At 35.5% G+C, this 18,331-nt stretch overlaps 2 protein-coding genes across 2 annotated transcripts; both read right to left on the reverse strand.

The window, feature by feature from the left end:
* Positions 1–903: 903 nt before the first annotated feature.
* Positions 904–11,506, reverse strand: LOC132058878 (peptidyl-prolyl cis-trans isomerase PASTICCINO1). The gene is made up of 21 exons (XM_059451263.1): positions 11,316–11,506; positions 10,817–10,912; positions 9,786–9,870; positions 9,574–9,643; positions 9,143–9,240; positions 8,562–8,684; positions 7,905–7,937; positions 7,540–7,598; positions 7,331–7,415; positions 6,870–7,028; positions 5,527–5,584; positions 4,622–4,770; positions 3,844–3,941; positions 3,633–3,702; positions 3,469–3,528; positions 3,151–3,207; positions 2,354–2,422; positions 2,117–2,194; positions 1,948–2,049; positions 1,595–1,666; positions 904–1,516 (listed from the first exon to the last, which is right to left on the reverse strand). Exons 2-21 carry the CDS (start codon positions 10,897–10,899, stop codon positions 1,259–1,261), a joined length of 1,866 nt encoding a protein of 621 aa, XP_059307246.1. The 5' UTR covers positions 10,900–10,912; positions 11,316–11,506; the 3' UTR covers positions 904–1,258.
* Positions 11,507–13,085: 1,579 nt separating this feature from the next.
* LOC132058879 (putative pentatricopeptide repeat-containing protein At1g09680) lies at positions 13,086–17,506 on the reverse strand. The gene is given in 3 exon segments (XM_059451265.1): positions 13,086–14,436; positions 15,396–17,267; positions 17,270–17,506. Coding segments are annotated over 2 exon segments (1,830 nt in total). The 5' UTR covers positions 17,481–17,506; the 3' UTR covers positions 13,086–14,436; positions 15,396–15,648.
* Between the last annotated feature and the right edge of the window lie 825 nt (positions 17,507–18,331).

Consider the following 18,331-nt stretch of genomic DNA (forward strand, 5'->3'; position numbering starts at 1 on the left):
TATCTAAATTTTATTTAAATTTCTATGAGGATATAATATAGTGGAATCTTTGCTCTATTATTAATATATGGGACAAGAATCATTAGACCTTGGAAGTTGCCATCCATTATAGAGTTGAAAAGAATTTAGATTTTGTTACTGTATCAGAGTCAATTTGTGCACATCTCAACCGATTTTATTGGGATATGTGCGATCTTTCACCAAAATAACTCTACCAAAGCTTGGATAGATGAGACGAAATCACAAGGATGGAATAGATAAAGATATCCCGTGAGATTAACTATCCCACCTTCTATATGAGATAACTAATCCCACCATTTTAGTATAAAATGGTTCCCACGACTAATTGATACCCATAACCAAACACAGGATAAAATAATCCCGCATTTTATTCCGTGATTGTTATCCTTTATTCCACCAACCAAACAATCCAGTGTGTTGCCACCATTGAGATTTTAAACCTGAGATCTCGTGAATCTCTTCCACTTCATTGACAGTTAGGGCACACCCTTCATAATGGATTCAAGGGTATAACAATCTCGGAATAAAACAACCAAATCATCAAGATGACTATCCTCCACATAAGAACTGAAAGACAAGTGCACACTAGGAAAATGGACTTCGTAAGAGCACTTAAAAAATGAATAAAGAATCAGTCCATTAGTTAAAAGTTGAACTCTTTCATGCACATAGAGACACTTCTTGGCCTTTTGGGTAATTAAGATTACGGTTAAACCTCCCAATGACCGTCTTTCTCTATAACAACATTACACTGTAACGGCAAGTTTTCTTTAGAATCAATTTTTCATGTTATGTTATACTATATGTTCTCTATAACAGCATTTCCTACGGCAGCAAAAAAATAGTCGAACAGATGGAGCCGTTATAGAGGTTCGACTGTACTTTAGTAAATTAGAAGTTGAAATGATTCAGATTAGTCATTTAGTATCCTCCACAAAGCTATAATTTAGAGATTTCTGTTGCTCTGGGCTAGTAGGTAGAAAAGAAAATCCCATTATCAGGATCAATAACTCCATAATATCTATGAACAACTACAGCAACATCATCTATGTCAAAAATAGAAGTTTTCTGTTCTTCTGTTTTCTCATCTTCATCAATTTATTGTGTTGTCACAGTGAACAATCACCTTCTATGTTTCTCTTTTTGGAGAGATTGACTGTAAAACCACCTAATGGTTGAGCAGAACCGAAATGATGTTGCGAGATCATTGCAGGATATTTCGTGGTTTTGAATCTCCTCACAATATGGTGCATCTGTTCAGGCCAACAGATGTGAAAAGCTTTCTCAATTGGGCAAAAATACCTGAGCGAGGTGGAGGCGCTGTGGTCTGATGAGTTCTCTCTTCATGGTCGTCTAAATTGTCGAGATCATCCTTATCAAGTTTTTCACCTGTAACCTCGTCATCCCCTCTGTCATTAGTCCCGACTTCAGAGATCTCACCAGGTCTTTTGTCAAACAGTCCCTTAAATTGCCTACGAACCTTCCTCTCAACATCCTGCTCGTCCGAATAATTGGAAATTAGTGTCGGAAAACTTAAATGGATAAAAAGTTTATGCACAGAACAACTACTAACCTGTTCCTCCTTTTTCAGTTTCAAAAGAGCTGCCTTTGCACTTGCCTCAGATGACTTGTCGATGCTCATCATCTACAAGCATTGCACGTGAAACTTAGAATAATATTTCAGCACCTAATATTAGTATAAATTTTACTCTATCGTAAAATAAGGCAGGATTCCTGGGTCAGGTTATGACGCGTTGTTTCTCACAAAATGATAGTGGATGCATGGAAAGACCTAGAGCATTTTAAAGTTTGAGGGACTATCAAATTCAAGGAACAATACAGACAACATGGCGACTTCCTTGTTTGTAAAATTCCAAATACCCGAGTACTTTTTTCCCTAATAGCCTAAATACAAGAAGAAACTACCTTATTAAAATCAGCTCTTGCTTCTTCAAAATCTCCAGAAGCCATATAGGCCATCCCACGTCGATAGAGAGCTTTCACATGAACGGGATTTGCATCTAACACCTACACAATACCATCAGAAACAAGTCTAACTGGATTCGGAAAAGAAAAAGAAAACTTCGAGGGACACCTTATTGCACGCCTCAATTGACTTCTTATGCTCTCCCAATTTCAGTAAGCAGGCAGCAACATTGAGATGCAACAAATTCTGTGTACATTCACAATGGAAAGGAAAAAAAAAAAAAGCCTTTAGGATGTCGAAAATTGACAGAAAAGAAATATAACTAATCATTTAGATTGTAATGAAAGCAAACTTTTCCTCTTTTCGGAAAAAAAATAATATAATCTGTTCTGTAAACAAAATTACCCTGGTGTTTGCAAATTCCTTTCCCTCCTCGTCATCTTGGGGATGAACATGATTAAACTCCCGGAGCACCTGTAAGAAAAATACGAGTTTAAAATTCATCCCTAAAGTTTAGAATTCCTCATCGGTCCAAATAGAGACGCCGCATAAAATGGAAAATCTAACTTTATGGAACCCTGGTTTCTCATAAATGTGTAGTTTGAAGATTCAATAGCTAGCAACATCTTCAATTTTGAACGGATATTTATAGAAAGCAAATTCCAAGGTTCTTGATTGCTTTGAAATAGAGATCAGAAAGCAATGTAACGGAGGGGCAATCAATCAAAAGTATTAAACAGGTAAACCTTAAGTACTAAAACTCTGACAACAACAACAACAACATACCAGTATAGTCCCACAAGTGGGGTCTAAGGAGGGTGGGGTGTACGAGACCTCACCCCTATTTTTGTGGGATAGAGAGGCTGTTTCAGATGGACCATCGGCAAGTATTAAAACTCTGACGATTATAATTAATAACAAAACAAATGACTTAAGAAACTTATTTGGCAGCAAGGATCATGGTGCAGGGAAATTAGATCATGATGCTAACAGTAGACAAAAGTTAGTCACATTATTAAGTCAATCCTTTAAGTGACAACAAAATGTAATAGAGCTCCGATCTCAGCTAGTGAGAAAGAACAATCAATTTGAGCAGCGATCCCAATTGAAGTTAATCCAAAAGTTGGAGAAAAAAACATCAGAACTTCCGGTCAAGCGAGAGAGAGAGAGAGAGAGATAAGACAAGAGAAGCCAGCACTTGCCTTGTCATACTTTGCTTTGGCAAGTTCAAATTTCCCTTCCTTGAAAAGCCTGTTACCCTGAAAAGGAACATGTTGCAGCGAATAACTTCCCTTAAAATGAATACATACGGATTACAAGTTAACAATTGAGACACTAAACCTAGTCCCAAGCATCCATATTAATGATAGGACAAAGCACCTGATTATTCAACGGGTTCGTATACCAATCATACTCCAAGCTATAGACATATATCCACCGTAGAAACTCAATAATCATTTAAAAAGTAGCAGACTATCTGTATTGCTCAAAGTTTCTGCACACATTCATTTTATACATACCGTGCCTTTGATCTTTTCTACATCGTCCATTATTTCTCTGAAACTGAAACCAGTCCAGTCCTGTAATTTGCATGGAGAGCACAAGAATTCAGTCCGGTGAACTAGAAAAATCAAGAACACGACAATCTTCACCAGTGCAGCAAATTTTTTATTGGTAACTTTACCTTCGGTGTGTTAAAGTCAAGAAGCTCGATCTCCCATTGCACATAAGCACCTTCAGGAACATTAGCTGGCCTGAGTCAATGAAAATGAATTGTAAAATGCTACTATCAGTGGAAAGTTCTCATCAGAAAAGACGTGCTTATGATGAACAGATGGCATCCGGAAGCACCAAGAAAAGGCAAAAGTACAAGCCCAAGGTTTCTACCTCCTAACCTTTCAAATTTGTCATAGGCATAATCAGGTGGGCATGTTACAAGAGATACCTCACCAGGCAACATCAAACGAACGGACATTTCAAACCCTTGAGGAACCTGATGTAGAGAATGGAGAACTCAAAATCATACAAACTGAAAGAGTTAAAACCAAAAGAATGTTTAACTACATTGAATAGTCCTTTAAGTATGTACTGAACGGTTTTTGTGCTTTAAGTTTGCCAAAAGTTTAATACTTTTAGTCTCCATCACATTGTTACCGAACTCTGTCGGTTAGATTTGACGAACTATGCCACAAAAAAAAAAAAAAAAAAAAAAAAAGAGAGGAAATTAGCGTGAACTCACATTTAGAGGTACAACTTTTGTAGTTTCTGCTGTTTTTGATTAATTTCTCGAGTCTGGTGCAACTTTTTGAGGTATAATTTCTGTTACTTTTGTATCTTTTTAGTGTCTAGTGCAGTTTTTTGTGTTGCATATTTTAGTATTTGATGGGACTTTCTTGGTATTTGTGCTTCAATATTTTTTCCCACTGTTTCCATCAAATCTATCAGACAGAGTTTGGTAAATATTTGACGGAGACTAGAAGTTTTAGCTTTTGACAAACTTAAAGGACCAAAACTATTAAGTGCATACTTAAAGGATTATTTTGAACCAACTCTCAAATATAAGGGACAATTTTTGTCATTTTCTCTCCATATAAGCAAGCCATATTTACAATGGTGAAATAAAAGTTAAACAAAAACAAGGAATAGATCACTTTATGAAGTCAAGTGACTTACAAGTCCTTCTCCAGAGCTGAACTCTAAAGGCTGACCATTGTTGTCGATTTTTGTATCACAGAACACCGTCTTTTCTTCATTAAGAAGAAAACCTTTGTAGTGTACGCGCAGTAGACTGTCTTGCAGAGGGCAATCCATAGGAAATTCACCTAATCATTTCATAGAAGTGAGAAAGCTTTTCAGTTAATATTAACCTTATCGTAGATAAGCTTCAACTATATGACTAAAAACACAAAAAGAACAAACAACATAAAGGTTTACACAGCATTGAAATGACAAGAACATCTAAAACCTCCATCAAATAGGTAACATCTTAAATACAAGAGTGAAGAAAGCTTATCAAGCCGGTGCAATAGAATATACCAAACTGTCGCCTTCATACAGAAACCAAGCAAAACAATTATCATTTCTAGCCAAGAATGCAGCTAATACTATAACATAGTCCAATATAAAAATGGCCTTGGTGCCTAATTAAGAACATTACCATTATTATTGTTTAAGAGATTTAACCAATTTGTGGTTATGCCAAATTCAATTGTATTTACCCTAAAGGGAGCAAATAACCAAACCAGATTAAGTAAAATAAATGGGTTATAGCTTTCTTAAAATAGTTCAGGATGACAATCATAAATACTGCAGTTTAATACTTGAGAACAATAACAAAGAATTCATGAAAAAGAGGTTAACTTAGGGAAGTAAATCCTGTGTGAACGCGGGAACGTGATGAATCACCATATGGAAAACAAATAGAGCGCATTGTAGGACCCAGATTATTTGATTCTGATAAAAGTAGTATTAGAAAACCAAAAGTAGAACTGAATTGTCGTTATTGCATTAAGATATGAGAGGTGCCGAAGAGGTATTTAAGCTCAAAGTTATGCTTGGAACTTAAGTCTCAACAGTACCTCTTCCATCACGTATTCGACGTTTTATGAGGCGTCCATCTCCAAGCACATCCCGCACCTGCGTCAACAATATCCTCATTTAGATTCTTCATAGCCAAAAACTGTGAAAGATAAATTGAGCAGACAACTTCTTTGCTCTTCCATAAATTGTAAATTGTACTGAACTTAAAAAGTCAGGCCCCAAAATAGTAAGCAAATGCATAGAAAACGCCCTTGAAGTTTCTTCTGACATTCTCATATCTCAAAATGACAATCATTCAATCAGTCATGCTTCAATCCAATTAGTTTGGGGGCCATATGAATTTATATATTCATTCCCGCATTTCATTCCGACGCATTTCATTCCATTCCTAAATAATTTGTCTTACTCGGAAAATTAGGAGTTCTCTAATACTAAAGGTCCCGTAAATCCCTCACGTATACCCTAGCGATAAATAAGTTTCCAACTAGACTAAAAAGACTCCTGACAAACATCGACCTAATGTAAGTGTAACAATAACAACTAATTCTAAAGCCCGACTAGTCGATATCACCTATAATGGATTCCTTTGCTTCTATTTGTTCTGTTCTTAGCTATGTGTAAGTCTTCGAGACGACTTCTTTCCATATGGTTCTAGGTCTACTTTATCCTTTTTAAGCATTTTCAGATCATTATTGTTCAATATGACTAATAAAGAAATGGACCTTGGGCCTAACTCAACCCCAAAAGAAAGCTTTTGGGGTTGAATTAGGCCCAAAATTCATTTCTTTATCAATGACCTCAATGTATATTTCTCTTATTAACTTTGTCCATCATTCTAGAAGTGATTCACTACCTCCAACGAGGCCCAAAAATCCGAAACAAATATGAAAAACCAAATTCACACCTTTTGGGGTTGACTTGGGCCCAAGATTCATTTCTTTATCAATGACCTAGGCCCTATGTATATTTCTCTTATTAGCTTTTTCCATCATTCTAGAAGTGATTCACTACCTCCAACGAGGCCCAAAAATCTGAAAAAAATATGAGAAACCAAATTCACACCTCAGGATATAACATATGCTTTGAAGAAGCATGTTCCTTTCTTTTGGTCTCAGGCATATAAGCTTAACCTCAGTGAGACACCGAGGCAGTTGCATATATATATTTATGCTTGTACAGATGTTCACATTATCCTTATGAATGTGGAATGCTAGTACTAGAAATCAAAGATAAAGTCCATATAACACAGCAAAGACCTTGTTTCATCTACGATAATGTGAATCAAAGTTGAAGATTAAGAATACTAAAAAAAAAAAAACATAAAAGAATATTTCCTGCAATAGAAAGAAGCACTCCCGGAATCAAGATTTACAGCATCTACCTGAATAAAATGAACAAGTTCCACCTCAAAATGAACTTCATCAACACCTTCTACCACAGGCATTAAGGCAGATTCTGTATAATATTGGCTTTTAACATAAATGACTGCTTTCTCTCCACGTGGCATGGTTGATATTCCCAGTTCGAGACCTTTGGGTACCTAGAGTCGGTGAAAACAGAGCCCAAGATTAGATACATTGTAGTCAAGATAAAAGGAAATTCAAACCTTGGATTCCTGGACAGCAAGACTAAGGAGCTTGGTATCCAACTCAATTAAATGAATCTCCGAAACTAGTACTCCCTCTGTCCCAATTTTTATGTGGTGGTGTTTGACTAGCACAAAATTTAAGGAAAAAAAGGAAGACTGGTACGCAAGGGGAATTATTAAATATTGGAGCAAACACCTGCGATCAAGAAGGCATAGAAAATTTTTAGACAAATTAATGGAAATCATTGCCGAACCTCAGATTTACCAAATGTGAAGAAATATGGTTCATCCTGAGTCCGTGATAGAATCACTTTGCCATCCCCTGCCTTCGCCGAAATCCTAGAATAAATCATAATTCAGATTATACGGATTTGTTGGGACACTTACAGACTCACATATCTACAACTACCAATGCAGCATCCATAGGAGCTAGCAGCCTCAGGAGAAAGAAGGGTTTCTATACCAAGCTTTTACTTCATAAGGTTCCCGAGGTGTTTCCCAGCTTTGCCCTTCTTCGATAACCTGTTTAACATCCCAAAACAATCATTTCACTTATTAGTTATTACATACAATACACTTAAGTCCAATATGCCATTTTGAAACCACATATGCTATAAAAATTCTCGTTCATGTTGTTGTGTTATATGCTTGAAAATTGCAAGCTAACAATATTTCTTCTTATTACACTGATTACCAAATAAAAACACCAGATAGTGACAAGACACAGATGCACATACTCAACACACATTTTACTCAAGTGTTCAAATAGGTTACTGAGGGTGTGAAGATAGAAGAAGGAAAATTACTGTTAAGCAGCAAGCTTTATACCTTCTTTAGGACTCCCAAATCATCAGTGATCACCTGAGAAAGAAAAAGATAAATCCCTGAGATACATCCTACCATAAATGGAACTACCAAAAAGTTTTCGTTTAAAAGGGAGGAAAATAAAGTAAGAATTCAATGGTCTGAGAGAAAAGCTTTCGCACAACTTCAGGAAATCTAGTACTGATCTGTTAAAGGGAAAAAAATAACAAAACAAACTATAAAGAACTAGAAAATAGGAAAAGAAACTAAAATGATAGAAACTTCCTTAAATGATTGCTACTTCTTCTAAGTAGAACATTTCCTTTTGCAGTACCACCACTCTTCTAATAGCAATTTGCAACAATCAGATGGAGTAAAAAAGAGAGAAGTACCATACAAAACAACAACTACGCCTCAATCCCAATCAAGTTGCGGTCGGCTATATGAATCCCTAGTTCTTCATTTTATATCATCATCATATCAAACAAGGGACAACATAAGTGATATCAGAGGTGCCATAGTCAGGAAAAAGTAGCAGGACATACAGATCCAACAAAGCAATGAAGGCACTAATTCATATGAGTACATGACAGAAAGCACCAAGGAACAAGAGGGAGCAGATTGATCTGTATTGCAACTTTCATTTCATTGGCACTAAAAAGGATGTAGGAGAATTCTTGCCTTCACTTTGGAGAATTCAATCAACTCAATCTCAAAATGAAGCTCAGAATCCTTAGGAAAGTTATCTGGGACAGCAACTGGACAATCCTTCTCTCCATAGTGCATTTCAGGTTTCATTTTGAACTGAGATTAAATTAGCCAACAAAAAGTGAGCTACAAATATGATCATTCATTTCATCCAAATAAAGATGTAAGAACAAAGAAAAATCACTTCACAAGCTCATATTAAGGGGCATATATAAAGCAGGTTGAATTAGTAATTGTATTTAACTTTATCGATTTTATCCCTTCTAACAGTGTCCAAAAATTGGAGACGTGTCATATTCTGACGAGGTTACTAAAAAGTAGATTTAACTGCTGGAGACAATGTATTAAAAAGTAGATTTAACTGCCGGAGACAATGTGCTTGTCATGAAACTAATCAGAAAATTACTGGAGAAATTAAAGAAAAATTCACAATTTTGAGATAATTTAGCTGAGAAATACAGAATGCTATGATTTCTTTACTTTTGACGGACTTTAAATAGACAGATTTGCATCGCAATAGCTAAATTCAAATTTAAAAGTTCAAAATGATATACCACTGCAACTTCACCCTTCAACATTGTAGGAATCCCCTCCAGCAATCCTAAAATGATCTTGCTTTTCCCCAAAACATGCCTTATTGGGGTACCCTTGCCTGAGTAATAAAAATGTAAAAGAGAAAAGATTTCAATGCAATAAGGCAAGATACGCATACTCCAAATTACAGAGTTCAAGTTCAGTAAATTTAAGAAAGAGTAAAACTAAAAGGTAGTGCAACCATCCAAGAATGAGAGTTATATGACGAAATCAAAATGTAGAGGTGGAAAATATTTAATTCATAAATCAAGTCATCATATAGTTATATGTGCACTAAACTATAAATCAGTATTCCGTACCCCGAACAAGAATAGAGAACTAACAGCTTGTCAGTAAAGTTATTTGCCAGTAAGAACTATAGCTTCTGAAAGGTTCCACATATCAATCCTACCTCCAAACTCCGACCGTGTCGATTCAACTGTAACTCCATCCAGCGTTCTAACTGTACAATGATATATTACCTATACAAATTCATCGAAAACAAAATGAGCAACCAATACTTTTTCCTACCTAAAATTCATGGAAATCGACGTTTGTATCAATATGAATCATCATCATCATCACAAACACATAATTCAGAAACCTTTAAGTGTAAGAGTGTACCTGATTACCCTCAGCAGGTCTTGATTCACCACCACCAGGTCTCACCACAGCTTTCATCAAACTTCCAGGAACAATCTTTTTTCTTCTGCATACAAGTCATCATTGAACAAAATGTGAATAACAGCTAAAAAACTTCATTAAAACACTTTTTTTTCTCATTAGTCCATGAATAAAGTGAACTGGGTCAATTCTTAAGAGAATAAAGATTTGATCTTTTGTCATCCTTTGTGCACTAAGCTCCCGGTATGCGAGGGATCCAAGGAAGGTCCGGACCACAAGGGTGCGTACAATAGACCATGTGTGCAGCCCGTTCCCGGACCCCACCAGTAGCAGCAACTTAGGCCCCGTTTGGACATGGTTTGAAACCTGGTTTCAAACCATGTTTGGACATACAATTTGGATATTTTAAGTTATATTTTCTCTTATAGACATAAAAACCCACAAATTGTGAAAACTATCAAAACATTCTCAATTCTTATACAATCTTACCAAATGAGCAAATCATAGTTTATAACAAAATTAGTACACTACTAGAAGGCTTTTCTAAAAAATGCAACATCAATTAATCAAACTTTACTTCAATAAAATCGAAAATTTAACATGAATAGTAATGTAACTACTATTTAATATAATCTTCCCACATAAATTAAAAGTTGGTAGACATAAATAAAGATTGGTGGAAGTTAATGAGATTGGTAAATGATTGATGGGGGTAATTGTTAAAAATATTTACCAACTTATGGGTCTTTTTTTACAAAATATTAACTTATGGGTTAAATTTTGTATTTAAAAAAGTTGAAACCATGGTTTCAAACCCCAAACCATGCTTTTTGGATGATTTGGGTTCAAACCATGGTTTCAAACCATGACTGAAAATTGATGACCAAACGCTGGTTTGAAACCATGGTTTGAAAATTGAGCACACAAAGTGTTTCAAGAAAGAAAATGATGACCAGCTAAAAAGCACACTTCTTTTCATAAATTCATAAATAAAATGAACTGATCAATTCTTAATAGAACAAAGATTTGACCTTTTTTCATCCTCAGTCTCTGGTTTCTTCTTTTCTGGTTGCTTAACTTGTTGCTCATGATCATCATCATTTACTACTGCCATTTTCCTCTAGCTACTGCAAATAGTCATAATTCATAGCAAGAACATATTTTTATAATCAGAACACTAATTAAGATCAAATGATAAATAAAAAAAACATAACCCCACTTAATAAAAACATACAAAAATCAAGAATTTGAAGGATTACTTAAATAGGGTATGTAAAATTGGAGTAAAAGATTGAAGAAATTTATCCAAAAATGTCTGTTTGATTTTCTTGAACACCAACTAATCACTGACAGACTATCAAAATTCCAACTTTTTGCTCTAAGTAGTGACAAAATTTAGCTGTAACAACTAACAATACATACCAAGAACATATTTTTATAATCAGAACACTAGTTAAGATCAAATAATGAACAAAAACACATAACCCCACTTAATAAAAACAGACAAAAATCAAGAATTTGAAGGATTACCTTTATTGGTATGTAAAATTGAAGTAAAAGATTGAAGAAATTTATCAAGAATGGCTAGAAATCAAATGGGTACTTGTTATTATGGTGATGGGATTTGATGTTTGATTTTCTTGTTTACCAACTAATCACTGACAGAGTATTAAAATTCCAACTTTTAGCTCTGACTCTTGAGTAGTGACAAAATTTAGCTGAAAATTTCGGTTAGATAATTACACGGTTAGCCCTTTGAAGGGTGAAATTTAAAGACCAGCACAAAATAGGGACATAAGTGCAAATGACCCCGGTCAAGTAATTGTACGGTTAGCTCTTTAAATGGATTGGCCTTTAATTTTTGGCCATCAAAATTGAACTTATGCCTAAAAGGGATATAAGCTACGCATCATAATATATTTTTTTGTGCGGAATGTCCTTCAAAGGCACTGGTCTTTAATTATTACCCCTCAAATTTGAAATCCTTAATTTTTGCCCTTCGCTTAAAAATCAATGGGTTCCAGGTTCGAACTCCTGCTCAGTCAAATATTTAAAAAAAAAAAAATCGCAAGGCAGAAGTTGTAGCAAAATTAGGCCTCTTCGGGCAAAGTTAGGCCTATTCGGTCAAAGTTAGGCCTGTTCAGGCAGAAGTTTGCCTTAAGGCCTAACTTTTGCCCGAATAGGCCTAATTTTGGGCAAAAGTTAGGCCTTAAGGCAGAGGTTTTCAAAATTCCAATAAAGTGAAAAAAAAAAATCCTGAAGGCAAACCTCTGCCTTAAGGCAAATTTTTGCCTTATGAATGAAGGCAAAACTCTATCTTGTGAATTCAAATTCTACCTTGCAATTTTTTTTTAAATTTTTGACTGAGCAGGGATTCAAACCCGAAATCAAAGAATTTTTAGCGAAGGACAAAAATTAAAGACCGGTGCCTTTGAAGGGAAATCGTGCAAATGACCCATCATAATATTCATAAGTTATGCTTGTGCTCTTAAAAAACTTTTGACCCGCTAGTCATAAGTTGGATTTTGAAGGATAAAAATTAAAGACCAACCCATTTGAAGGGAAAAAAATAAAAGACCAACACAAATACATAAGTGCAATTGACCCCTTGAACAAAGATTGGGCTGGAGCAAGGAATATAGTGGGCTGCTACATTTTAACCAACCATAATCTGCTGGACCAAAAATGTTACAAGTATCTCCCTTTTTTTCCCACTAAATTCTCCTAATTCTAATTTTAGGATAAAAATTTCGCAAACGTCGAGTTCTTTTATTTAAGATTGTAATGTTTAAAAAGTATAATTAGTTATTTAGAAAATGTATAAAATTGTGTAGTTAATAAGAGAAGGTAAATACTTATTCGTAGCGGATGTTTGCATTTGATTAAAAAAATAACTTTAAGAATCAATAAATTAAAGCGAAAATACATATCACTTAACCATGATTAAGTGTTACAACATATATACATTTATTAATTTGACATAAACACTAAATGCGATCAAGGTTTTACTAGAAAAGAAGAGATTGACTTTTTCAACAGTAAGAATGCCAAACTAATTCACATAAAAAAGTATTTCAATCATTCACTTACACAAATAATTTTTCTTTTTACGGTAGTCAAATCCTCTTCATAAGTCCTTTCAAAGGCTATTCAAGGTTTTGGCTTTCTTGCTTACGTTAATTTTCTTACTATCTTTGCTTTTCTATAAGAATTTCTGGTAGAAAAAATCTGCCTATTTTACAATAGATGTTAGATATGTATTCTATGCTCTTTTCTTTGAGTTTAGATGAGCATGACAACTTTGGACGAAAATTTTCACAAATATATTGCTCCTTTTAAAAAAACATCAAACTTGTTCCTACATCATGTAAGAAAAATGACCTTGCAAAAATTAGAAAAAGCTAGTATCAACTTAGAGATTATAGAATGCTCTAAGTTGATATTACAAAATGACAAACTAGTAAACTAGCATATTATAGAGCCACTCTAATTGCAATAGCTTTTGCTTGCGTTTGTAGTAGCATGAATTTCCTTGGCGTATGCATAGATAAGATCACACGATACAACAACAACACACTCAGTATAATCCCACCGGGTGGGGTCTGGGGAGATAAGATCACACGATGCATCGCATATATAAAAGCCATACGAAATCTTCCAGGAATTCCCTGCACATGCACCATCTGTGTGCCCTTCAACCAATTCATTGTAGGAAATGTGAAACAAACTTTCTTGCAGATGGAAAAACTGCTCAGATCACGTGGATTCCAATGTACTGCGTCCAAGATCAGAACGAGCTTGTTGGCGGACCACTGAGCCTCCCGCTTCGGTACCATCTCCTTTTTTACCAACCGAGCTGCCATGTCAACCCTTTGCGGCGCCCAAGCCCCGGAAGACAAGTGAGTCTTAATAACATAAGCGAGAATGCCGAGGTCTTGTTAAAGCCTCTTCAATCATTGAATCATTGTTCAGCGCTGTCTCTCGCATGCCTCTGTGGTCAATGGGAGAAGCAAAAGATCAAACCCTGGTTCGAATCACCCTGAATGAAGAGTGGGCGAACAAGATGCAAAACATATCAACAATGTTGAATTCTAAGAAAGAGAGCATGGGGGGCAATATCTGCTTTTGACTGATAGAAAGCATCTCTCTTTTGTCCCTCCTGACCGAACTCGCATGTTTATGCTGTTTATTAAGAGAGACAAGGATACTCGAAATATCTTTCTATCTTTTAGCTTGACCTTGCATTTTCAACAAAGCTGTTGAACTACGTGTAGGTCATCTTTGAATGTCACAGCTGAAGCTTACTCGTGTTTTATTTGTAGTTTCCATTGCTCGTGCCAGATTCTCGAGGCTGATTAAAGATGTACTTGCTTCCTCTAGAATGACCGGGAATTGTCTTCCTAAAAAGAACATTCTTCGCTTGAAAAAAGTATTGTTTTCAATTGGCCCAGCTTCACTTTTAGGGGTTTATCAACTTTCAGAGTAAAAAATATTGCCTTTCATCACTATTCACTGGTGTATAAAGACGGCAATCTTGATGGACTGGTTTAAGAATAGCTATCTGTGAGACATCTTTCACAAGTCCCAAGCTCAGCGCAATGACATGCTGAGATTGCAATTCTAAATTCTTCAACAAATGGAAGGTAATACACTGCAAAACGCCAGGAAAGGAAATAAGATAATATAGACAATAAAGACAGCGTAACAGGAAAGGACCAAGTCATAGGATCCCTTGTTTTAAAGAATCCAAACAACGGGAAAAAAAAAAAATTAATGGGAGGGATAGGGCAAAATTGCATTAGATTGTAGCGATCAGAGGGTATACATGCATTCATACAGTTGACAAGTGAGTTGATTAAGCCAAACTAGAGCTTAATAAATTTAGCTGGTCTGCTTGCATTCTACCCTCCCCAGACCCCACGTTGTGGGATTTCACTGGGCTGTTGTTGTTGTTGCATAAATAATGAGACCAACTTGGTTATGCAAAATCAGAAATAACAAATAATACTAGCAAAACAAACCAAAATATGTTGCCAAAAGTTCAGACCACTTCCTAGATGGCATACGACTTTGGATAGGTAAAGTTTCAATATATTATAAGTACATCATCATATCAATAATCAAACAAGAAAGGAAGACTACGATCAACATGTGTCATATAAGAAGTTAATATATATATATATATTAAGTAAAGAAATTATCATGAATAGGAGTAGAAATAACGGTGGTAATTCAACCACTTCAACTCTAGGGACTTACTGAATTAGACACATTTGGCCCATAAGATAGTTCATGCACTAACTTCCAAAGAACTCCTTTATTTTTATTTTCTTTTACTTTGCTATGCTAAAACAATATTCCTCTATCAATCAAGTGGCTCGTAAGTGCTTTTTGGTATACTTCTCGAATGCATACGTGTTTTTGTGCCGAAACATTAATTGATACTTTGTAGACAGATACTTATCTGCACAGAAGGGTACATATAGACTATTGGCTTTGTCTCTTTTGGTATTATAAACAAAGAATGGATATAACGACAAGAAGTAGACCAACAAGAACAAATGAAAGAACTTTACTCTTTTTCAATTTTGTGAAGTAACGAAAATTCACCTGGCAACTACGGGGCATCAGAAGCCATCAAAACCTAACATTGTCTTCATCAATTTATCCAAAATTGCATTAGTTGGCATGATGGTAACTCCAATGTACGGGCTTCAAGTGATCCATTGACACATTCACATAACACCAAGAAGTTCCATGGATCACCATCAGACTCATTTCCCAAGGAGAGCAAGGGGAGCCCGCACAGTTTCATTGAGACCAATAACAAACGATCTGGCAAATTAATTACGCAATTTGATGATTACATGAATGACTTCTTGGGCTGACGTTTTGAGCTCCTACTTAAGCTACCAACTAGTGAAGTATAAGTAGCATAGTCACGAACAAGCCCCATTTCACCACGAAGCTTATCATAATCATCAGGATTCCCATACTTGCAATGCCCATCCAAAAGGATATTATAGGTAATATCATCTGGACTCAAACCTAGATTAAGCATGGCTTGTAATAGCATTTCGGCATTTCTCATCTGTCCTTGTCTACATAAACCATTCAAAAGCACATTGTAAGTTATAACATTAGGCGAATGTCCATTACTTTGCATCTGCCGTAGCAACTTAAAACCCATTTTAATATCTCCCTTCTTACAGAAAACATCGATGACCATAGTATAAATAGGGTCATCAGGCTTCAAACCAGCATTAAGCATTTCGGTTAAAGTCCTCTCAGCATCAACTATTCGACCTTGCCGACACAAACCTGTAATGAGAGCCGTATACGCCACATCATCGAGTTCAACATCGTTATCAACCATCACTTTCTTGATCTCAAATGCTCCATCCAAATCTCCCTCCTTACAACATCCATCAATAACGGTTGTGTACGTGAACTTATCAGGCTTCAAACCCTTTTCAATCATCACGTGAACGAGCTTCCTCGCTTCCCCTAAATCCCTGCTCTTACAAAGTCCGTTAACAAGTGTGTTATATGTGATTAAATCGGGTCCCACCCCCTGCTTCAGCATTTCTCGATAAGCATCCATGGCCAAACCAACGCTACCATCCTTGCAATGCCCATTAATCAAAGTCGTGAAGATAACAACATTAGGAACCAAACCTTTTACACACATCTCATTAAACAACTCATTCGCATCGCTCATCCAAAACTTCTTGCAAAGCCCGTTGATTAGAGCACTATAAGTATAGACATCAGGCGAAATTCCTCTTTCCTCCATTTCTCTTTTCAACCTATACCCTGCATCCATATCACCTAATCTACAATAACCATTTATCAAAGTATTGAAACTAACAACACTAGGTCTCAAATTCCTCTTCCACATCTCCGTCAAAACCGACCGGGCTTCCATCATTTTACCTTCTTTACACAATTTACTCATCAAAACATTAAAGAAATACACATTTGGTGGATATCCACACTCCAAAATCTCCTTATAAAAATCAAAAGCTACCATTGGTGAATTAAGCTTCATTAAATATTCAAGAACCTTAGTACAACCTTGAAATGGGAACTTAATTTTATGCTTTTGAATAAGCCTAAAACACTGTATAGCATCAGAAACAAACCCCAAATCCAAATAAGCATCAATAAGTCCATTTAGAACATTAACAAAAGATGTAAAGTTGTTACCTTTAGCTTTCAAGATTGCTTGAAAAACAGTAAAGGCTGAGTCTTTACCTTTTCTTGAAACAATAGTATGGATAAAAGATTGACCTTGTGTGTACATTTCGTGGGTATAAAGAAAAAGGACCATAGTGCAATAAGTGTGAAGTGTGTGGCAATATTTTGATTTGTGTGAAGTTGAAAGCCATGTAAAGAGAGAGAGAAGAGAAGAAGGGGTTAATGAATGAGGATTAAGGTTAATGAGATTGATTATATGTTGGGGTTTAAGAGAGGGGAGGAGGGTTTTGAGGAAACTTGAAGGGGTTTAGTGTGAGAGTTTTTTATGGCTTGTGAAAGGTTATTGAGTATGGGGTCTAATGAATCTTGATGTTGGTGGGGTGGGGGTGAGCGTAGTGGTGGGGGTGGGGTGAACCATGGCGTGGTGGTGGAGAGGTGGTGTAAGGGAGTAGAAAGAGTTTTTAGTGCTTTTCTTGATATGGTCATTGTGAACATCTATGAATTGTTTGTTTGAGGTCCATCAATGGAGTATGGAGAAATTTGGAGAAAAAGAAGAGGGAGAAAATGACAAATATGGTCCCCTATGTTTGAGGGTTCATTAAAAATAGTCACTTAAGTATGCACCTAACAATTTTGTTCCTTTAAGTTTGTCAAAAGTTTAAGCTTATAGTCTCCACAATCAAACGTTGTCGGTTAGATTTTGATAGAACAATATAAGAAGGGAAAGAATGGATGGTCAAAACTTAGCAAACTCATAGAAGGTATATTTTTTTTGTAGTTTTTGTTATTTTCAATACGTCTATAATATGATGCGGTTGTTCTCTTTTCTAATTTTTATACTCTTTTGTATTTAGATGTGTTCATATTTTACATAGATGATTCTTGATGTGTGATAGTTTGGTTCATATTTTAAATCTAATAAAAAATCCGATTAAATAGTTGACGATTAGTTCGAACCAAAATTGTTAAGTGCATACTTATATTTAAAAAAACAAAGAACCATTATTGTGAACTCATAGTTAGAGGCATATTTGTTTGTAAGTATTTATCTTCGTTGGATGACTTTCTTGGTGGTAGGAAAGAAAATAGTTTAACAAATCTAAATCTTTTTTTCATTATTTTCATATAAACAAATCCTTTTTTATGATAAAATATTTTTTTAAGTGAACATTATTTTGATGTCGATTGAATAGTTGACGGAGAGCGTTAACTTTTGGCATAAAGAACCAAAAATTGTGAAGTGAGCTAAACAATAGTGATATTCGTTCAAACAATGAGCTAAAAAATTTGTCCGTTCAAACAATAGTGATATTCGTTCCATGACTAGCTCGATAATTCAAATACTC

The sequence above is a fragment of the Lycium ferocissimum genome, chromosome 6, assembly GCF_029784015.1.
Source record: "Lycium ferocissimum isolate CSIRO_LF1 chromosome 6, AGI_CSIRO_Lferr_CH_V1, whole genome shotgun sequence".
In the NCBI taxonomy this organism is placed as follows: Eukaryota; Viridiplantae; Streptophyta; class Magnoliopsida; order Solanales; family Solanaceae; genus Lycium; species Lycium ferocissimum.